Source organism: Triplophysa rosa, linkage group LG24, assembly GCF_024868665.1.
Source record: "Triplophysa rosa linkage group LG24, Trosa_1v2, whole genome shotgun sequence".
NCBI classification, from domain to species: Eukaryota; Metazoa; Chordata; class Actinopteri; order Cypriniformes; family Nemacheilidae; genus Triplophysa; species Triplophysa rosa.
The window spans coordinates 14,117,992-14,141,797 of record NC_079913.1 but is presented as its reverse complement, the minus strand read 5'-3'; the positions used below and the strand labels follow the sequence as shown (position 1 = coordinate 14,141,797).

At 39.8% G+C, this 23,806-nt stretch overlaps 1 protein-coding gene across 1 annotated transcript; it reads left to right on the top strand.

Annotated features, from left to right (window-relative positions):
- The first annotated feature begins 8,713 nt into the window (after window positions 1-8,713).
- On the top strand, window positions 8,714-15,271 carry LOC130547500 (uncharacterized). The gene is made up of 2 exons (XM_057323464.1): window positions 8,714-8,726; window positions 12,880-15,271. The coding sequence occupies exons 1-2, from the start codon at window positions 8,714-8,716 to the stop codon at window positions 13,485-13,487; spliced, it is 621 nt and encodes a 206-aa protein (XP_057179447.1). The 3' UTR covers window positions 13,488-15,271.
- Window positions 15,272-23,806: the final 8,535 nt, after the last annotated feature.

Sequence of the window (23,806 nt, the reverse complement as noted above, 5' to 3'; positions counted from 1 at the left end):
GACAGAGTGTGTCTGCCTCCCGGACAGTGCAGGGAAGACTATTCCAAAGTTTAGGCGCTAGATAGGAGAAAGGATCTACCACCTGCACTTGATTTTGAAATTCTAGTGTATTACCAACTGACAGGACGCCTGAGAGCGTAATGCACGTGAAGGACTGTAATACAAAAGGAGTTCATTCAAGTACTGAGGAGCTAAACCATGTAGAGGCTTTATAGGTAATAAGCAAGATTTTAAAGTTAACGCGATGCTTTATAGGTAACCAGTGCAAGGTTGACAGAACCGGGCTAATATGTTCATACTTTTTTGTACGTGTAAGAACTCGAGCTGCCGCGTTTTGGACCAATTGGAGTTTTTGTAATAAGCCTGCAGGGCAACCACCTAACAGTGCATTACAGTAATCTAGTCTTGATGTCATGAATGCATGAATTAACTTCTCTGCATCTGATCAGCATATGACGTAGTAATATATTCTTAAGATGGAAAAAGGCAATTTTACAGGTGTTGGCGACAGTGAGCTCTAAATGACAGATACTATGAATAGAACGCCAAGATTCTTTGCTGACGACGAGGGTTTTATGGAACATCCGTCAATAGTTAAACAGTATTCTTGGTTGTTACTTATAGCAGTTTTCGGTCCAATAAGTAACACTTCCGTTTTGTCCGAGTTCAGTAATAAAAAGTTGTTACTCATCAGTTTTTTATATCGACTATGCATTCCATTATTCGATGGAACTGCTGTGTTTCATGAGGCTTCGAGGAAATATAAAGTTGAGTATCATCAGCATAACAGTGAAAGCTAACTCCGTGTCGACTTTATTATATCTCCTAGAGGTAGCATGTATAATGCGAAGAGCAGAGGCCTTAAGACTGAGCCCTGTGGTACACCGTACTGGACTTTGCGATTTGGTGACACCTCATTGTTTATTGCTACAAATTGAAAACGGTCGGATAAATAAGATTTAAACCATTTCAAAGCTATTCCTTTAATGCAGACGTAATTTTCGAGTCTATGTAGGAGTGTGCTGTGGTCAATGGTGTCGAATGCAGCACTAAGGTCTAGCAGCACCAATAACGAGATACAACCTCGGTCAGACGCCAATAGCAGATCATTTGTAACTTGATCAAAGCAGTCTCTGTACTGTGACATGCTCTAAATCTGCAGTATTTAAGCATCAGGTAAGTAATTCACAAATGTTTTTATTGATATTTTTGTGAACATTTAATAGGTCAATTTAGCATCAAGAAGTTCTTTCTTATAATGGCTAACGGTATTGAAAGATACTGAGGCTAATGCAAAAAACGAATTAATGTACGATATGAAATTATAAGTGTGGTAGTATCATAATGCAGCGTCCGATTTGAATACCAGGCGAAAACTATTGTCCAACAAATTTCTTTAAAACGATATATATTTTAAATATATACTAAAAAAGGTAGATTTTCGTTATATAAAGTCTGCACTGTAAAAATGACACAGCATATTTACTTTAAAAAATTAAGGTAACAGTATTACACAAAATATTTTTAAGTACTTTAAAGCATATTTTTAACGCAATATTCCACGAATAAATCAAGTAAAATTACCTAAAATATTTAAGCACGTCACATGATAAACTTTAAAAAATCAAGAAGAAATACTAATTTGAGCATTGGAGATAACTTCTTGATCTTTTTTAACTTCAGTTTAACATTTATTATTGTTTATAACATATATGATGTACAAGTAAGCTGAGAGTTGACTCAGTACTGACATTAGCAGCATTACTGTTCACTGAGTGAAAAAACAAACAGCTTGAGCTCTCCCACAACCTAAGCACAAGCACCACTCTTCTGAAAGATGGTAACCACGAAACTCAGAAATACAAACAGAATATCTTCTAAATCTTAAAGACAACTGAACAATAAACACTATCAAGTCTTTCATTTTATTCTATAGCACATAAAATAGCACTTTTTCACAAAAATGACTCTCCTAATGCTGTCGCATGCAGAGCATGCTGGGAACTCTAAATGCACTGCTCGGTTAGGGAAATTAACTTAAATAATTCATGTAGTTCCACCACAAAATAATTAAATAAAGATCCTTTATCCAATTTTAAGTGGGTTGAACATGATAAATTAAGTTGAATTCACTCAATTATTTGTGCATTTAGAATTCCAAGATATTTCTATCATTTTAACTTAAATTTTGGTTAAAAAAACAAGGACACAATTGTATTAAGTCAAGTTTACTCAATTAATTTCATGAAATCTACTATGACACAGAATCATTTTTTACAGTGTGTAGTTCCTTAGTTCTCTAGGGTCGAGTTGGGGTTTTTTGACAAGGGGCCTTATAACAGCCACCTTATATGCTTTAGGCACATGTCCTAATGTCAGAGATGAGTTAATAATACCAAGAAGAGGATCTATAATTTCTGGGAGCATCTCTTTCAGTAGATTTGTAGGTATAGGGTCTAGTATGCATGTTGTTGATTTAGATGATCTAATGATTTTAGACAGCTCATCGTGATCTACGGTATAAATAATTGCATTTCTCCTTAGGGGCGCTGTAGTTAGTTTGTTCAGCGGGTTTCACTTCTGATTGCATTGTTATAATTTTTTCTCTAATATCTTGGATTTTATATGTGAAGTAGTTCAAAATTCATCACTGCTATGTGTATCAGGATCGATCACTGCTTTATTTTTTGTTTTTCTGTTGGATTGTTTGATTTTTTTCTTACTTCTCCGCTGGTCCCCATTCAGGCTCTGGGTCCGTTAATGTCTCAACCTGTGTTCTATTTGTTTCCCTCTATTTTAGCGGCTGTCTACTCACAGCAGGATTTATCTCCCGTCGCCAGGGATGGGACGCGGTGTGACAACCGCCATGCTGCTCGATTCTTTGAGTTGTTTTCGCAAGGAGCTCAGGGTGTTTGATCGGTCTCACTGGAGACGGCGCTCGGTCGTAGACGGCAGGTCGAGGCAGGGGTTCTGTCAGCTCTGCCTGTTAGTTGTTTATAATTTTTTTGTTTACTGGGATTTTTCCCTTTTACTTCGCTCCCGCTGTTCCCATTCAGCTACTAGCGGCGTAATACTCACACCTGTTTGTTCTATTGTTTTCCCTCTATTTTACCCGGCTGTCTACTGTTCACAAGGCGAGATTTAATCTCCGCGTCGCCAGGAGTGGGAACGGCGGGTGTGGGACAACGCCATGCATGCTGCGATTCTTTTGAGTTGTTTTCTCAGCAGCTCAGAGGGTGTTGATCGGTCTGCACTGGGAGAACGAAGGCGGCTCGTCAGATGTAAACGGCGAGTCGGAGCAGGGTTCTGTCAGGCTCTGCCTGTTAGTTTGTTTATTTTTATTTTTTGTTTGTTTTACTGTTGGATTGTTTTTCCCTTTTACTTCTCTCCCGCCTGGTTCCCCATTCAGCTACTCAGCGGCGTTAATTACTCACAACTGTGTTCCATTTGGTTTTCCCTCTATTTTAGCCACGGCTGTCCCTGTTCTCGGCGTGGCGATGTTTTTGTTGGTTGTGAGCATTATGCCATGCACTAATGTTTTTTTTCCCCCCTTTACTCTACTGTTCACAAGGCAGGATTTAATCTCCGCGTCTCTCCCCAGGGAGGCGATAACTGAGAGGGCCGGTTTGGACTGTTTTTCCCATTCGGTTTTTTGCCTCTAGTTTTACCTTACGGACACCGGCGCTATTCTCGCCCCACTGGAGTGAACAGTTGGTTTTTTTTCCCTGTTGGGTTTTGTGTTGTTGCTGCCAGGAGTACCCTGTCACCTAGTGTTTATTTTGGATTTACCTTTTTTGTGTTTCTTTTTTGGAATAAACTCTCTATTTAACTTTACCTGCATCTGAGTCCTTGTCACGTCCCTTACAGTCCATCTTGTGGCGATGTACTGTAACGGATCTGACAAGGACTCAGATGGCAGGTAAGCATTAAATAGAGAGTTTATTCCAAAAAGAAACACAAAAAAGGTAAATCCAAAATAAAACACTAGGTGACAGGGTACTCCTGGCAGCAACAACACAAAACCCAACAGGGAAAAAAAACCAACTGTTCACTCCAGTGGGGCGAGAATAGCGCCGGTGTCCGTAAGGTAAAATAGAGGCAAAAACCGAATGGGAAAAACAGTCCAAACCGGCCCTCTCAGTTATCGCTCCCCTGGGGAGAGACGCGGAGATTAAATCCTGCCTTGTGAACAGTAGAGTAAGGGAAAAAACATTAGTACATGGCATAATGCTCCAACCAACAAAACATCGCCACGCGAGAACAGGGACAGCCGTGGCTAAATATAGAGGGAAAACCAAATGGAACACAGGTGTGAGTAATTACGCCGCTGAGTAGCTGAATGGGGAACCAGGCTGGGAGAAGTAAAGGGAAAAACAATCCAACAGTAAAACAAACAAAAATAAAAAAACAAACTAACAGGCAGAGCCTGACAGAAAAGGCCGGCCCTCTCAGTTATCGCCTCCCTGGGGAGAGACGCGGAGATTAAATCCTGCCTTGTGAACAGTAGAGTAAAGGGGGAAAAAAACATTAGTACATGGCATAATGCTCACAACCAACAAAAACATCGCCACGCCGAGAACAGGGACAGCCGTGGCTAAAATAGAGGGAAAACCAAATGGAACACAGGTGTGAGTAATTAACGCCGCTGAGTAGCTGAATGGGGAACCAGGCGGGAGAGAAGTAAAAGGGAAAAACAATCCAACAGTAAAACAAACAAAAAATAAAAATAAACAAACTAACAGGCAGAGCCTGACAGAATCCCCTGCCTCGACCTGCCGTCATCATCGACGACGAGCCGCCTCGTATCTCGCAGTGCAGACCGATCAAACAACCCTCTTGAGCTCCTGAAAAAAAACTCAAACATCGGCCACGGGCGAGAACAGGGACAGCCTGGGCTAAAATAGAGGGAAACCAATAGAACAGGGTGAGTAATTAACGCCGTGAGTAGCTGAATGGGGAACCAGGCGGGAGAGAAGTAAAGGGAAAAACAATCCAACAGTAAAAAACAAAAAATAAAAAGTAAACAAACTAACAGGCAAGCCTGACACTATGCTGATATACAGGATCAGAAGTCACTGACGATTTATTTTTTGTTAATTTAGCCACTGTGTTAAATAAAAACCTTGGGTTGTGCTGGTTTTCTTCTATTAGTGATGAAAAGTAGGCGGATCTAGAAGTTTTTAGGGCTTTCCTGTATTTTCGAATACATCCTTCCATGCTGTACGAAATACCTCTAATTTAGTTTTCTTAAAGTTGCGCTCCATTTTTCGGGCCGCTTTCTTTAGAGCCTGAGTGTGTTCATTATACCACGGTGTGGGGCTGCCATTTTTAATCTTCTTTAAACGTAGTGGAGCAACTTTGTCTAGCGTTACCGAGAAGGTGGAATTAAAATTTTCAGTGGTAATGTCAAGATCTTCAACGTTATTTCTCATGATTTGAGACAATTCGGGCAGATTATCGAGAAACGCATCTTTGGTAGTTGAAGTTATTGTTCTACCATATTTGTAACAATGAGTTTTATTTGCAGCCGTAGGCCAGTGAAGCAAACATAATACCAGATAATGATCCGAAATGTCTTCACTCTGCTGAAGGATTTTAACGTCGTCCACATTTATACCGTAAGACAGTATTAAATCTAAAGTATGATTACGAAGGTGGGTGGGTCCTGACACATGTTGACTAACGCGCATGGAGTTAAGAGTGTCTTTGAAAGCCATTCCTAAGGCATCTGTATCGTTATCTACATGGATGTTAAAGTCACCAACGACAAGGACGATCTGCGGCCAGTACTAGTTCTGATAAGAACCCACCAAATTCTTTAATAAAATCTGTGTGGTGCCCTGGAGGCCTATACAATAGCTAAAATAAATTTTAAAAATGTTTTATCTTTAGTATTAGGTGTTGAAACATGAAGTACCATGACTTCAAAAGAATTATATTTAGAGTTAGACTTCTGGGAAATGCTAAAAGAGTTATTGTAAAGTGCTGCGACACCTCCCCCTCTGCCTTTTAGACGAGGCTCATGTTTATAATAATAATCTTGGGGGACAGATTCATTTAAAGTAATATAATCATCTGGTTTTAGCCATGTTTCTGTCAAACAGAGCATGTCTATTTTATGATCTGTTGTCATATCGTTAACAAAAAGTGCTTTATTAGAGAGAGCTCTAATATTTAGCAATCCGAGTCGTAATAGTTGATTATCTGTATTTTGTTCATGTTTAATTTGTTTAACGTTTATTAAATTACTTTCAAGAGGTTTACGCATTATTTTATGTTTGCTAATCCGGGGGACAGACACAGTCTCTATTTTGTGATGTTTGGGAGAACGGATTATTACATGTTGTACATTTTGTGTATTCTGCGACAAGAGACGGCAAGCAGACAGTTGGTTAAGCCATTCTGTCTGCTCCCTGACCTGGGCCCTAGCGAGTCAAGCTTTAGCATTAGCATTATTAAGACTTTTTGCCACATTTCTAGACAGGATGGAAGCCCCAGCCCAGGAGGGATGGAGACCATCTCGTTTCAACAGGTCAGGTCTGCCCTCAAAACTCTTCCAGTTGTTTATAAAAACTATATCATCAAATATCTAGCTCCAAAAGCAGAATTACAGGTAAGCACGTTTAATCAAACAAAAACTTGTTTATGTTTTACTGTTATATTTATGTCAGTGTGTTATTAGATGCATAATGTTAACTAAATACAAAATCTTTTTTTTCATTTTTAGAGTTACAAAGTTGCATTGGTCACCTTTGTTGCACTGCTTGTGAATTACATAAAATAATCATAGATCATGATTTATAATTGAATAAATAAAAAGGACAAATAATGATATATATTTGGAAGTTATGTGATTTACATACAGTAGTATTGTATTGAATGGTGGTCTTTTACATTTAAACACCTCTACTCTAAACGGGCTTAGCAATGATTGTGTGTCACAATACAGGGTAAGCTGTGATACAGCTTCTGCTCTCTGTGTTCTAAAATATGTACAGTATGTGCTGTAAAAACCAAATGCTTTGTGTCAGAAATACTTTTGAAAGCAGGCCATGCATTTCCATGTGCTGTTTGCTTTCTTTAGGCATAATGGATCCAAAACAAATGTGGGGTTATGTCAAGTCTCCTCTGATAACAAATGTGGCTTGCCTTGGTATGTAGTATGTACTCTTATAAACCTAGTAGATCTTTGCACTCAATTTTGACTCGAAATTAACCTTATGATTGATTTTTATTTCAGTGATTTCAAAATTACTCTGCATGGCTATTCCCATCGCTCAGATTGCCATATGTGTGTTGTAATGGATCTTACGTCTTATGTATGTTTATGTCCTTATTTTTACACTGTTGTTATGATGTTTATTAACACAGGTGCAGTATATCTCCACGACTGTCCCCGACAGCACTACATCCCTATTTATGTGCTGGTGTGTGGAGTGTTTGGTCTGTTTCTGGGCTTGTTGACATGTCTGCCATGTGCTAAGGAGACAGAAGAGGAAGGTCCTAACAAACAGCCTTATCTGTGGCTTGTGGAATGCTCTGGTTTTTGCATTCATTTTCTGCTGGGTGATCAGCGGTAAGAAAGGGTGGGATGTGTGGAAAAGGTTACTTAATGTGTTCATAGTTCACTTACAGCTTCTGCGCAATGTTTTTGTAATATTTTAAAGAATACACAACAGATTTTTGTTCAAAAATGTAAAGTTCTGAATGGGTAACATACCGTCAACAAAACTGTGTTTGTGCCTGAAATTTGTGTGTGTGTGTGTGTGTGCGTGTGTGTGCGTGTGTGTATGCATGTTCAGTAAAATGGCTTAGAGACCATGCCTGTGCTCCACAATGGGGAAAAAAGTAGGAAGGAAAATGACATGTTTTTAAACAGAGATTATGACTTTTTACAGGCAGTGTGTGGATTTACTCTATTTACCCTCATACAACCAAACCCTGGCTGGAGTCCCCTACTGCAATAAGACCCTCTACCTGTTTGCCTTCTGGACCACCATGCTGGGATATATTCTATTAGCTCTGGTGCTGTTGATTAGCTGCTGTTGATATATTTGTTATTGTATATGTGGCACACATATATATATATATATATATTAGACTTTTTTATCTTGTACTTTTTTCCTCAATTTAATTCAGTGCCAATAATGTCAAAGACAGTTTATGAGGGATTTTAATAACAGGATGACATAACAAACTTTTGTGAAAAAGCATTAGGAATAAAGGGATTGAAAGTTGTCTTCATACACTTCATACATTTGTCCAGGTTTACGGGTGTAAAAAAAACTCTTAAAAAAAAAAAAAGAGTATTTTAAGCCATGGTTGCCGATGCTGCCTTTGAGTAACATCATCTTGGTCTTGTCTTGTAGGGCTTGTGAATAAGGATGTTTTCACACCTAGCTCGTTTGAGCCCTCCAAACGCTCTCGGACGGTTCACATATACACGCTGAACTGCTCCAAGACTACGTTCACACTGGCACCAAAATCCGATGGAATCCGGATCTTTTTAACATGGAATCCGATCTTTTTAAATCTGATCTGAGCCACTTCCATATGTCGTCCTAAATCAGATACAGGTCTGATGTTTTGCAATGCAACCTCAGTCTGAACGGTCATATCGGAATTCATGCGACTTTTACGTCATTCTACATTGACCCGCGTCATAATTCTGGGCCGGTGTGACCTACCGTGTCACTTGTTTAATCGTAACAACATGGAGGAGAGCAGTGAGTTTAGTCAGTGGAGGGACGCGTTAACACAAACTTCCGTGGCCTCCATGTTTACTCTGAGCGTGATGCATGTGATGTATTGTTATTGTTCTTGTGCGCATGCGATTCAGTTCAGGACCGCGACCAGTTCACACTTCAATCTGATATGGGCCACATTCCCTAACATAATGTGAACAGCCAAACAGAAAATCGGATTTGAGCAAAAAATCTGAATTGGGCATTAAGGCTGGCAGTGTGAACGTAGTCCAAGTGATCTCAGATGCCCTAATCCCAGGTCTCAGAACTGTATTTAGACCGTGGTCTAAGTACAGTTCATTTGTGGGTCGGTGGATTTCTTCGTGACATGTGAAAGTAGTGAAGTCTCAGTCCGCTTTGCGTTTCGTTTTGACATGTGTACCTGGAGGCTTGCCGTATCTGCAGCTGTGCGCTTTGTAATGCACGCAAAACGAAAGTGAAAACAGACTTCATTTGTTAACGTATCAAAGGTACATATTCACTCGAGCCAATTTCACATGTTGTTCACATGTGATCACATGTCATGTTTAACATGTGCAAAAAACACGTGTGAAATGTGTGATTTTGGAATATTTTTGTGTGAATCCCATGTGAAACGCATATGATAACATGTAAAAACCCATGGGATGACATGTGCAACATGTGATCACATGTGGAGACATATCATCACATGTCATCCCATGGGTCGCACATGTCATCCCATGGGTTTTTACATATAATCCCATGTGTTTCACATGGAAATTCACATGGGATTCTTCTCAAAATGTTCCAAATACACACATTTCACACGTGATCACATGTTCTTTTTGCACATGTGAATTTCGTGTCTTTTCTGTAAGGGGTGTTTTTATTCTTCCACATGTTCTTGATTAGAAAATCAAGCATATTTACATGTTCAGGTTAAAATCGGCTCGACACGACACGCTTATGGCAGACACTGCATGTTCAGATAAACAGTGCGCTGCCCAATGAAACATTATAGTTTATATTCTAAATAAAATGAATTGATATTTGATATTCAGTTGTACATAATTTTTCATCAATCGTTATCACACATCAAGTCTATTTCTGTTTATATATTTTCTGTTAATTTCAATCATTGTGATTAGGGCTGCACGATTTGCAGAAAAAAAATCTAATTGCAGTTTTTCTCAACAAAATTGAGATTTAAAATGCGATTTACTATTATTAAAAAAAAGAGCTACAGATTTGTTGTGGAGGTTTTAACAGCATCAAAGAAAGACCAAGAATAGTCACAAACTACTCTAACACTGTGCCACTGTGTGTTTATTTAAAACACCTTAACACTGTTTCAATTGAGAAAAATGTTGTCATAATGCAGACATCTTGACAAATCAGGAAAATAACTACAGTATTTTTAATGAAGTTAAATAAACAAATAAAAATAAAAGATTACCTTTAAGAGTAAACAATTCAGGAAAACACTGACCATAACCTACATTAAGGTCGATGCTAGCAAAAGTTTTTGTAAACATCATGACAAATTAAGAAAATAACAAAAATAACTTTTGAACAAAGTTAAATAAACAAATACAAAATTAAATCTTAAACTTTTAAGAGCCTAAACACAGTTTAAATAATTCTACATCAGTAAAACACTTACCATAACCAACATTACAGTTGAAACAATTAAGTTTTTGCAGTTAAGTAGCTGTTCAGCTCTGCTTCCACCACATGATGAAAATGAGGCGGTTCAACTTCTTCTGAAGACACAGGGGAAATCTTGAAATAGCTTCCAAGTGTCTTTGCTTTCACAGATGAGGATGCTGTGAAGTCATGTGACTCTGTGAGACGTGATCTTTTCTCCTGTAACATTCAAAAACAGGATGAGCAATTTACTTTTTCAAAACAGAAATTAATGCTCAACAAATTTATTCATAAAAGTGTCATTTTCTTACCTTTCTTGCAGCTTCTTCCATTTCTGTCATCATTCTTTCTTTTATGGCTGGTATGTTATCTTGACTGATATAGTTCATTTTAAAGCGAGGATCTAAGAATGATGCAACATCCAGAAGTTCTTGAGTGGCTGAGTCATCATATTTTTCCTTGAGGTATTGAAGGACTCTGTCTTTGATTGCCCTTGTGAGATCAGTGTCATCCTGATCTTCAGCGAGAGTCTTTGTCCTCAAAAGGTGAAGGACAGGACACTAACATATTCCTCTCCAGAAAGCACATCTGTAAACTCCTGAAGTGGATGCAGAGCTTTGTGGATGGATTCTAACACCTCTATGTCTTGCCATGTCAGTGTAAGCTGCCTTGTTTTCTTGTCTGCAGACAGCACATTATTCAAAGCTTTACACTGCTCCAGAACCCTTGCAATCATTTTTTCTTTTGTCCCCCATCTCGTTGGGCACTCCGTAATCAATGAGTGCTCAGGTAGATTCAACTCTTTTTGGGCTGCAGCCAATGCCATTCTTTTTTCCAGATGTAGGAGAATTGACTGACCAGCTTCTTGCAAATGCCTACTGCTTGCTGAACCCTGTCATCTTTCAGTGCATTTTCTGAAAATAAAGCATTATAAAATATTAGCATGCAATTAAAACGCAATTATCTTTACATTAGTTCATATCTAAGATAGAAATGAACCTACAATGAAACAATGAACAATATTTATAAAGTATTGATTTTTAAGTTAATGTTAACTTATACACATAATTCACATTTGTTCATAATACAGGTATTTGAAAATTGAAACTAACATAAAATGTTAAACATGCAGTAAATATTTATGCAGTAAATGTTAATTTTAACAAAGCTCAACCTATGCTGCAGAATGTCTTATCATTTTTATTAAATACCCAACATTAAGTTTTTTTTGTTTCCAATATATTTTATTGCTTTTAAAAAATAAATGACACTGTGCGATTATGCATTGTATATCGATAATTTATGATTATAGAATTTATGAACACTTACCGATAGCAAGATGGAGTCTGTGACCAAAGCACTGAAGTCTTGTCCATCCATTTATTTCCACTGCCCTTATCATGTTAGCCGCGTTGTCAGTAGTGATGCACGATTGGCCTTCTTCTTTCAGACCCCAGGCAGCCAAAGCATCTTTTAAAGAAGCAGGTTTCCAATGTGTTTTTGTAAGTGTTTCCTTAATGTTGTATTAGAGTCCCAAACGACATGTTTCAAAGTGCCATCCAAAGGTAAAAAAAAACGTGCTATTTCTTTAAAAATAGCATTTAGTATCTATCCATTTCTCAAGATCCCTGAAGTACGATTGCCTCTGAGGCTGTTCAACCTAAACATGTGCCTTAAAACGCATATAAGGTGGCCTTATAAGGCCCCTTGTCAAAAAACCCCAGACTCGACGCCTAACGGCTAAGGAACTACAGGCCTGTAGTTCCGCTCAGCGACATTTTCATTATAATACCGCCCAGAAACACTCCTGAGGAGTGCTTAAGTGCAGGTCAGAAGTGTTTGTTCAGCGAAGGATCAGCAGGTGCAAATTTCGCTGTAGTGCTGACGTGACTGTGGACTTAAAAATGAAGCGTGCTTAAATTTCCTGTCCTGCTTCCTGTTTCCTGCATCGCTGCCGGCAGCTTGTTTGTATCAGTGCCTTACACTTCGCTCTAATATTAGTGTATTTTATTTTCGTTAATTATTATTGTCGTTGCTAACTTATCCTGATATCTCAATAACCCTGTTCCTGTTATTTACTTGGAAGAGTCTAAACCAAAAGTGATAGTTAACTTAACGCCGTTAGCATAGCAATAGCGTGTTAGCTTGCTTTCTGTTCACACTGTGAATATCATCTTGCCTCTGGTTTGTCTTGTGTGCTAACTGTTTCTCTTTTTAAGCGAGTATACTACGATCCATCGAGCAACCTTGGTAAGTTGGAATTGCACTTCAAATCCGGTGAGTTATGGCTTCTATTCCTATTATTGTTACTTGCACCTCATGTCATATGTTTAGCTTAGCCTTCTCTGTCAGCTGCGAGGGCTTTATATGCGATAAATGCAGGGAAATAGTTAGGCTGACAGAGAAGATCTTAGAATTAGAGTCTCGCATCCAATCTTTATCTGAGGATAGTAAGAGTTTAACGACGATAGAAAACACTTTGGATGCGAGCAACATTAGCGCACACAGCTCGGTTCCGGTTGAAAATCCCCGCAGCTGGGAAACTTCGTGACTGTGAGACGGCGTAGTCGCAGGACAAAACATCACTCGACCGTTCCGATTACAGTCTCGAACAGGTTTGCCCCGCTCAGTGACGCACCGACTGAGAAACCTGCTGAAAGTGCCCTAGTTATCGGTGATTCTATTGTTCGGAACGTTAACATAGAGGCACCAGCCACCATAGTCAAATGTTTACCGGGAGCCAGAGCGCCTGACATCAAGTCAAATTTAAATGTGCTGGCTAAGGCTAATCGTAAATTCAGTAAGACTGTTATTCACGTCGGCACAAATGATGTTCGACTCCGTCAATCGGAGATCACAAAAGATAACATTAAAGAGGTGTGTGAGATCGCAAGCATGATGTCAGACACTGTAATATTCTCTGGCCCCCTCACTGCTTATCGTGGTGATGAGATTTATAGCAGATTATCATCACTAAATGGCTGGTTGTCTGAGTGGTGCCTGCAGAATGATATAGTTTTTATAAATAACTGGAAGAGTTTTGAGGGCAGACCTGACCTGTTGAAACGAGATGGTCTCCATCCCTCCTGGGCTGGGACTTCCATCCTGTCTAGAAATATGGGCAAAAAGTCTTAATGCTAATGCTAAAACTTGACTCGCTGGGGCCCAGGTCAGGGAGCAGACAGTATGGCTTAACCAACTGTCTGCTTGCTGTCTCACGTCGCAGAATACACAAAATGTACAACATGTAGTAATCCGTTCTCCCAAACATCACAAAATAGAGACTGTGTCTGTCCCCCGGATTAGCAAACATAAAATAATGCGTAAACCTCTTGAAAGTAATTTAATAAACGTTAAACAAACTAAACATGAACAAAATACAGATAATCAACTGTTACGACTCGGATTGCTAAATATTAGATCTCTCTCTAATAAAGCACTTTTTGTTAACGATATGATAACAGATCATAAAATAGACATGCTCTGTTTGACAGAAACATGGCTAAAACCAGATGATTATATTGCTTTAAATGAATCTGTCCCCAAGATTATTATTATAAACACGAGCCTCGTCTAAAAGGCAGAGGGGGAGGTGTCGCAGCACTTTACAATAACTCTCTTAGCATTTCCCAGAAGTCGAACTCTAAATATAATTCTTTTGAAGTCATGGTTCTTCATGTTTCAACACCTAATACTAAAGATAAAACACTTTTTAAATTGATTCTAGCTATTGTATATAGGCCTCCAGGGCACCACACAGATTTTATTAAAGAATTTGGTGGGTTCTTATCAGAACTAGTACTGGCCGCAGATAGACTCCTTGTCGTTGGTGACTTTAACATCCACGTAGATAACGTTACAGATGCCTTAGGAATGGCTTTCAAAGACACTCTTAACTCCATGGGCATTAGTCAACATGTGTCAGGACCCACTCACCTTCGTAATCATACTTTAGATTTAATACTGTCTTACGGTATAAATGTGGACGACGTTAAAATCCTTCAGCAGAAGTGAAGACATTTCGGATCATTATCTGGTATTATGTTTGCTTCACTGGCCTACGGCTGCAAATAAAACTCATTGTTACAAATATGGTAGAACAATAACTTCAACTACCAAAGATGCGTTTCTCGATAATCTGCCCGAATTGTCTCAAATCATGAGAAATAACGTTGAAGATCTTGACATTACCACTGAAAATTTTAATTCCACCTTCTCGGTAACGCTAGACAAAGTTGCTCCACTACGTTTAAAAGAAGATTAAAAATGGCAGCCCCACACCGTGGTATAATGAACACACTCAGGCTCTAAAGAAAGCGGCCCGAAAAATGGAGCGCAACTTTAAGAAAACTAAATTAGAGGTATTTCGTACAGCATGGAAGGATAGTATTCGAAAATACAGGAAAGCCCTAATAACTTCTAGATCCGCCTACTTTTCATCACTAATAGAAGAAAACCAGCACAACCCTAGGTTTTTATTTAACACGGTGGCTAAATTAACAAAAAATAAATCGTCAGTGACTTCTGATCCTGTATATCAGCATAGCAGTGATGAATTTATGAACTACTTCACATATAAAATCCAAGATATTAGAGAAAAAATTATAACAATGCAATCAGAAGTGAAACCCGCTGAACAAACTAACTACAGCGCCCTTAAGGAGAAAATGCAATTATTTTATACCGTAGATCAAGATGAGCTGTCTAAAATTATTAGATCATCTAAATCAACAACATGCATACTAGACCCTATACCTACAAATCTACTGAAAGAGATGCTCCCAGAAATTATAGATCCTCTTCTTGGTATTATTAACTCATCTCTGACATTAGGACATGTGCCTAAAGCATATAAGGTGGCTGTTATAAGGCCCCTTGTCAAAAAACCCCAACTCGACCCTAGAGAACTAAGGAACTACAGGCCTATATCGAATCTACCTTTCATATCTAAAAGTTCTGGAAAAAGTAGTTTCAACTCAATTATGCTCCTTCCTCCAAAGGAATGACATCAATGAAGAATTCCAGTCTGGATTTAGAGCATGTCACAGTACAGAGACTGCTTTGATCAGAGTTACAAATGATCTGCTATTGGCGTCTGACCGAGGTTGTATCTCGTTATTGGTGCTGCTAGACCTTAGTGCTGCATTCGATACCATTGACCACAGCACACTCCTACATAGACTCGAAAATTATGTCGGCATTAAGGGAATAGCTTTGAAATGGTTTAAATCTTATTTATCCGACCGTTTTCAATTTGTAGCAATAAACAATGAGGTGTCACGCAAATCGCAAGTCCAGTACGGTGTACCACAGGGCTCAGTCTTAGGGCCTCTGCTCTTCGCATTATACATGCTACCTCTAGGAGATATAATAAAGCGACACGGAGTTAGCTTTCACTGTTATGCTGATGATACTCAACTTTATATTTCCTCGAAGCCTCATGAAACACAGCAGTTCCATCGAATAATGGAATGCATAGTCGATATAAAAAACTGGATGAGTAACAACTTTTTATTACTGAACTCGGACAAAACGGAAGTGTTACTTATTGGACCGAAAACTGCTATAAGTAACAACCAAGAATACTGTTTAACTATTGACGGATGTTCTATAAAACCCTCGTCGTCAGCAAAGAATCTTGGCGTTCTATTCGATAGTAATCTGTCATTTGAGAGCCACGTCGCCAACACCTGTAAAATTGCGTTTTTCCATCTTAAGAATATATCTAAACTACGTCATATGCTGTCAATCGCAGATGCAGAGAAGTTAATTCATGCATTCATGACATCAAGACTAGATTACTGTAATGCACTGTTAGGTGGTTGCCCTGCAGGCTTATTACAAAAACTCCAATTGGTCCAAAACGCGGCAGCTCGAGTTCTTACACGTACAAAAAAGTATGAACATATTAGCCCGGTTCTGTCAACCTTGCACTGGTTACCTATAAAGCATCGCGTTAACTTTAAAATCTTGCTTATTACCTATAAAGCCTTACATGGTTTAGCTCCTCAGTACTTGAATGAACTCCTTTTGTATTACAGTCCTTCACGTGCATTACGCTCTCAGGCGTCCTGTCAGTTGGTAATACCTAGAATTTCAAAATCAAGTGCAGGTGGTAGATCCTTTTCCTATCTAGCGCCTAAACTTTGGAATAGTCTTCCCTGCACTGTCCGGGAGGCAGACACACTCTGTCAGTTTAAATCTAGACTAAAGACGCATCTTTTTAATCTTGCATACACTACTCTTCCATAATATAAATCTTCAGAGGGTTTAGGCTGCATTAGTTAGATCAACCGGAACCAAAAACACAACTGATGTACTTGTTGCATCAAAGAGTACAGAACAGTACTCTACTCTCAGCCAGTCTTGTCTCATTGTTCCAAGGTTACCACAGCGAGCAGGATGCAGTTCATGGCCTGACCTGATGGTAGAGTGGAGAATGGGAAGTGGGGACCTGACAAGAGCTGAGATGATAGAGCTGGATAAAGAAGGACGCGGTCTCTTGACATGTCTTCACCACAAAACTTCAAATGCTATTAGATTATTAATGATAATCTTAAACTATAATTTATTTTATTATTAAGTTTATTTATTTTATTTAGCCTTGTTGTGCAAGTTCTCTGGAGCTTGTGCAGAGGCAGCAGCTTTTGCCAGAGGGGAACTGGAATCCCCTGGTTGGGCCTGGGTTCTCCTGAGGTTTTTTTTCTCGATTAGAGTTTTGGGTTCCTCGCCACCGTTTGCATACTGTTTTTGCACTATCTGCCTGACCGGGGGGGCTGCTTTAGAATCTTAAAGTTTTACTTAATTAATATTGCATATAGGAATTTATTATCTGTTATATTTGACCTGTGCTTCTCTCTCCTTTATCCTAAATGTGTGCTCTCACTGAGCGTGTGTGTGTGTGCGTACTTGTCTGTGTACGTACGTGTGTGTGTGTGTGTGTGTGTGTGTCTGTGTGTGTTGGTGTGTGTGCGTGTTGTGTGTGTGGAGTGTTTTGTGTGTGGGTGTGTCTGTCTTCTGTGTTTTCAACCTTTTCTTGTTTTTGCAGGTACAACTTTGATTGTTTTGCTTGTAGTCAATGTGTCTCATGTACAGCTGCTTTGTAACAATGAAAATTGTAAAAGCGCTATATAAATAAAGTTGAGTTGAGTTAATATTCATGTGTGCTCCAATACAGAATTAATAACCAAACCGCAAGCATTATTATTGTGTTCATCAGTATATTCTCATAATGTATAAAGTACACGATGGTGGATGCTGATGTCTTAAATAGTCTTAAATGTCTCAAGACATGTTAAAATGATTTTTGTTGATTACATGAATACAGTACATGTTTGATAAGTTCATGCAGATTTAAAAAATGTAATGTTTCAAAGAGAGTTGTTGATTTAAAATAGTTTAAACTGTGTTTGAAAAGTAAGCTCTCTTGTGTGTAATGTTCCTTTAATGCAACGTAATGCGTCACGTGACTCAGAGTGAGCGGCTAGGAACTGTGGGTCAGAGGTAATATGGACGCGAACAGGCTGTTACACGTGCGGCTTCTTCAAAACGTATAAACTCTGCATATGGTCCAAGAGGCGCACACGGTATTTGTTTGTGTTTGTTTCTTGTTATATTTTGTGTTAAGAGTTTATGTCTTTCACGTGTGTAATGTAATGTGTTCTGCTTTGTAACAATATGTAATGATGTGGTGAATGGGACTAATTGTTGAAGGATTGTGATTTGTGAAAGTGAATAATGACTGAGAGATGTGGTTAAGTAGTTTATGTCTTTATTTTTTGTAGTTTTCACGGTGTCTTTCATAGACCGTGGCATCTTCGGAAACCACAGAGAGAGAGAGAGAGCAAAATAAAACATCTAAAAGACATCTGTATGACTCGTGGCCGTTATTTATTGGATCAGTGCAGCTACAGTGAAAACGTACCGCCAATGTCGACGAGATTTGAGAAAGAGCGACGGCAGTTCCATGAGAAAAGACAAGATCGCTGGTGTGGGCGGAGCTTCGGTTTGCCGCTTCATTGGAGACAGTACCGCGATTTACCAAAGGAGGGCATCGTTTACCTGCGTAGACTCCGGTGCTGCAAAATCTTCAGGAAAGACGTCAGAGTGCAGCGTTGCTTTACTACGTTACCTTCTACGGGCATTGCGACCATATAAACATCAGGTTTGACTGTGCTACCTTGACAAATTTAAGGACACTGAAAATTAGAGGATTTTGATAAAAGGAAACATTTATCCAAACATAAGTTGGTTTAATTGAATTATAACTATAGTCACAGTAACTATCATTATTGTCTTGCAATTTAATTGTTGTTCTTGCCCTGACCGTGATGTTATTGTGAATTTCTAAAGGTGTTTTGGATCTGATATTTCAAATGTAAAGTCAAGAAATGCATTAGGTTTAAGGTTTTTTTTGAGTAAGTAATCACTTAAATTTTTCCTGCTAGTATTGCGCAAAGTCCTAAAGGGTTTAAGCACAGTTAACAATTCTTGGTAACAGATAAAGTGCCTAGTACAATGTCAGTTAATGAAGAGACTCTACAAGGTGAGCAAATTGAGTCCAGTCAGGCAGAATTGGGAAGAAAGCAACAGGTAGTGGAGGAGTCTACTTCTGCCCTCTCCGAGAAAGAACCAAGAAAGTCTTCACGGGATAGAAAGTTAACCTCTAAAATGCTGGAACTTAAGCAACAAGAGGTTTCTCAGAAAGAGACTAGATGGATCAAGCTGTATGAAAACTGGAAAGATCAAGTGAGAGTTACACGTTCCAAACTAAAGGATGAGTGCTCTGACAAAGATTTAAGCGACATGATGGGTACTGTAGAGGGGCTAGAGACACAAGTGAGAGAGGTGTATGAAAACATTCGATCTCAAACAGCACCTTCTACCGAGATTAGAAGAAAGATGGATTCCTGCACAGCAGTAACAGCAGACTTAATGAGGCTAATGAAAGTACGTATGAGTGAAGTCGGACTAGAGGAATTTGATGCCTAAGCAGAAAATGCCAGACTTCATATGGTAATGGATAGAGAGTATGCCCAGTCAATATTTGGGAGTACAATTTCGAAATCTACTGTGCAGAGTAACCATTCAAAATGTTCAGAACAGCCAAGTATTGCAGAAAAGAGAGCAGAGTATGCAGCACAGCTCGCAGCAAAACAGGTTGAAATAAAGATGGAAGAGGCTATCGCTGCACAAAGGCAGGAACTTAAGAGACTAGAAAACCAAAGAGATCTTCAAGTAATAGCTGCAAGGCTTAAAGCGTACTCCGAAGCTGATTCTTGTGAGGCTAGCGACGAAAGCAGAACCACAGGCAATGTGGTTGCTAATTGTCCTCTTGTGTATCATAAAGAAATAAAAGGGGAACAGACATTTGGGAACATTGAAAATGTGCAAACAAACCATACTAACAATGACACATCATTAGCACATGCCTTGCATGACACAATGGTTCTCTCCAGACTTCCAGCACCTGAACCTTCAGTCTTCTCAGGAGATCCACTTAAATTCTTAGAATGGAGCACAAGTTTCAAAGCATTAATTGAAAGACGATGCACAAATCCAGTTGATAGGTTATTCTACCTACAGAAATATGTCAGTGACGAAGCAAAAAGTGTGCTGGAAGGAAGCTTCTTTAGAAAGGATGATAAAGCCTACGAACAGGCATGGGAGACATTGAATTCTAGATATGGCCATCCCTTTGTAATTCAACGGGCATTACGAGAGAGACTGAATAACTGGCCCAAGATTGGTTCTAGGGATTTATTTAAATTGAGACAGTTCAGTGATTTTCTGAAAGCTTGCAACAATGCTATGCCGTATATCAAAGGGCTTCAGGTGTTAAATGACTGTGAAGAGAATCAGAGAATGCTACAAAAACTCCCTGATTGGGTAACCTCTTGGTGGAATCGCCATGTCACAAAGCAGTTAAGAGAAACTGAGGAATACCCCAAGTTCAAAGAGTTTGCTGATTTTGTGGCACGAGAAGCAGAAGTAGCATGCAACCCTGTAACATCCTTTAATGCCTTGAAGTCTACTGAAGAAAGGCCCTTAAGAGATGCAAAGCGTCAAAGGGCCAATGCGTTCATCACGAATGTAAAGGCATCTGATGAATTCGGTGCGTTGATAAAGTCAAACAGTGCTGCTGAAAACAACTCAAACGAATCTAAGAAAATAAATGTCTCAACCTCACACTCAAACCAATTTCCATGTTTGTGCTGTGGAGAAAGTCATTCCATCCACAAATGTCAGACGTTTGCCAATAAGCCAGTGGAAGAGAAGAAAATATTCATATTCGATAACAATCTCTGCTTTGGCTGTCTTAGGAGAGGACATAATTCGAGAGACTGCAAGAGTAAGGCTATTTGTGGCATTTGCAAGAAACGTCATCCAACTCCACTTCATGAAAACCGTACTTCTACGGCAGCAGATGCATCCTCTCATGCTATCCAATCAGAAGAAAAAACATCTTCCCGCTCTTGCTGTGTAGACAGAGGTGATGGTGGGAGCACATCCATGATCGTTCCCGTGTGGATTTCTTCGACCACAGCTCCTGGGAAAGAAATCCTGGTGTATGCCTTATGGGATACCCAAAGCAGCAACACCTTTGTTGACAAAGAAGTATGTGAAGAGATAGGGGCAAGTCTAGAGCCGGTCAAGTTAAAGCTTACCACAATGATGGGAAAAGATTCCATTATTCAGAGTGAAAGAGTTAGTGGGCTTAAAGTTAAAGGGTTTACCTCTCAAAGTCCTGTCAACTTGCCACCTTGCCTATACCAGAGATTTCATTCCACTTGAACGTTCCCACATTCCTACCTCTCAAACTGCAAAAAGGTGGAAACATCTAAACAGTATAGAGCAGGAAATGCCAAGGCTGATGGGTTGTAAAGTAGGACTGTTGATAGGTTACGACTGCTCAAGAGCGCTGGCACCACGACAGGTCATCACAGGTGGTGATGATGAGCCCTATGCTGTCAAGACAGACCTGGGGTGGAGCATTGTTGGCAGTACACAGGTTGCAAAGTTGACTGAGGTTATAGGTCTATGCCATCGCGTATCCGTCAATGAAGTTCCACCATTGACACCAGCCACTGTCATCTGAGCTCTTGAATCAGATTTCAAAGATACCAACCCTGGGGAAAGGAGCATATCACAAGATGACATACATTTCATGCAACTATTGAATGAAAAAATAAACTTCAATGCAGATGGTCACCTGGAAATGCCTCTACCTTTTAAGACACGCCCACATCTTCCAGAAAACAAACGGTTGGCTCTGTTACGGCTGAAGCATCTCAAAGGGAAGCTTGAGAAAAATCCTAAATTTAATGAAGACTATGTCAAGTTCATGGAAGGTGTATTCAAGGATGGTGAGGCAGAGAGAGCTGAACACCAACCCAAGGCAGGAAATGTGTGGTATATTCCTCACCAAGGGGTCTACCACCCTAGAAAACCAGACAAAATTAGGGTTGTGTTCGACTGCTCTGCTAAATATAATGGCACCGCTCTGAATGATCATTTGCTAGTTGGGCCTGATCTTACAAACGGGCTAATAAGAGTGCTCTGCAGGTTTCGCAAATACCCAATAGCAGTCGTCTGTGATGTGGAGAAGATGTTCCACACGTTCCATGTAACCCAGGAGGACAGAGATTACTTGCGCTTCTTGTGGTGGGAGAAGGGTGATACAAATTCTGATCCAAAGGAATACTGTATTAAAGTCCATCTTTTTGGAGCGTCATCCTCTCCTTGATGCGCAAATTATGGAATGAAGTATCTTGCGAGCCAAAACGAAAGGGAGTGTCCTTTAGCAGCCAACTTCATAAGAATGAATTTCTATGTTGACGATGGTCTTGTCAGTGTAGAAGATGTGGACACAGCCATCAAACTGGTAAAGGAAGCACAAACTGTGTGTGCTAGAGGAAAATTGCACCTTCATAAGTTCATCTCCAACAGCAAGGAAGTTTTGGACTCAATTCCTGACAGTGAAAGAGCAACTGAAGTTTATGACGTGGATCTCAGTTATGATGACCTTCCAGTCCAAATGGTGTTGGGAGTAAAGTGGAACGTAAAAAGTGACACCTTCTCCTTTGAAGTTGCTTTGGATGAGAAACCAGCAACGCGGCGGGGAATCCTCTCAACTATAGCTTCTGTGTTTGACCCTCTTGGCCTCCTTGCCCCTTATCTCCTACTTGGAAAGAAAGTACTACAGGAGATGTGCCAAAAAGGCATTGAATGGGATGAACCACTACCGGGAGAATTAAAGCCACGATGGGAAGGTTGGCTAAACGATCTAAAGAATCTGCAAGGACTCCAGATTCCAAGATGCTTAGCACCCGAAAAGATGGGGAAAATCCAGAGAATTGAGCTTCATCACTTTTCTGATGCGAGCAGCCACGGGTACGGTCAGTGCTCATACATCCGATTGCAGAGTGAAGACAAGGTACACTGCTCTTTGGTCATAGGGAAAGCAAGGGTTGCGCCCACTAAAGTCGTGACGATACCTAGGCTCGAGTTAACAGCTGCAGTTGTTTCCTCAGCAGTCAGCAGTATGTTAAAAAAAGAGCTAGAACTCAAAATTGACCAGGAATTCTTTTGGACAGACTCAAAAGTAGTCTTAGGCTATATCAACAATGAAGCCCGAAGGTTTCACGTTTTTGTGGCCAATAGAGTCCAAAGAATTAGAGAAACAACTGACCCTGCACAGTGGCACTACATGGAAAGTGATCAAAATCCAGCAGACCATGCCTCCAGAGGCCTCAATGTGTCACCGTTGATTAGTTCAAATTGGTTTACTGGACCCAAGTTCTTGTGGAAAAAAGAGATAGTCATGCCAACGTCAATTCCAGAGCTCCTGGTCGGAGATCCTGAAGTCAAAATGACACAGGTACTGCAAACAGACTTAAAAAGCGAAGGACATTTTTTGGAGAGATTTAATCGGCTCTTAAAATGGCATACAGCACTGAATGTTGTTGCTCAGATCCAGCGACTAGCAAAGGGAGATAAATCACAGAAGCCTATAAATGTTGAGGACTTCACGAAAGCCAGTGTTGTGCTTATTAAATTGGCACAAAAGGATGCCTTCGAAGGAGAAATGAAAACACTAAGTCATGGCAAACTGCCAAATAACCATCAGTTGTTTCAGCTCGACCCAGTGTTACACGATGGTGTTCTCAGAGTAGGGGGGGGCATTTAAAGAAAGCCTGCTCACCCCTCGACTTGAGGCATCCTATAATCCTCCCAAAAGATGGTGTAGTTACACGTCTAGTTTTGGGTCACTGCCATGAGAAAACTCAACACCAAGGCAGAGGGCAAACCCTTAATGAACTGAGAGCTAATGGTTACTGGATTGTTGGTGGCAGTAAAGTTGTAGCCAACTACATCAAGCAGTGCGTAATGTGCAGAAGAGCACGTAGGCCATCAGAAACACAGAGGATGGCAGACCTACCTGCAAACCGTGT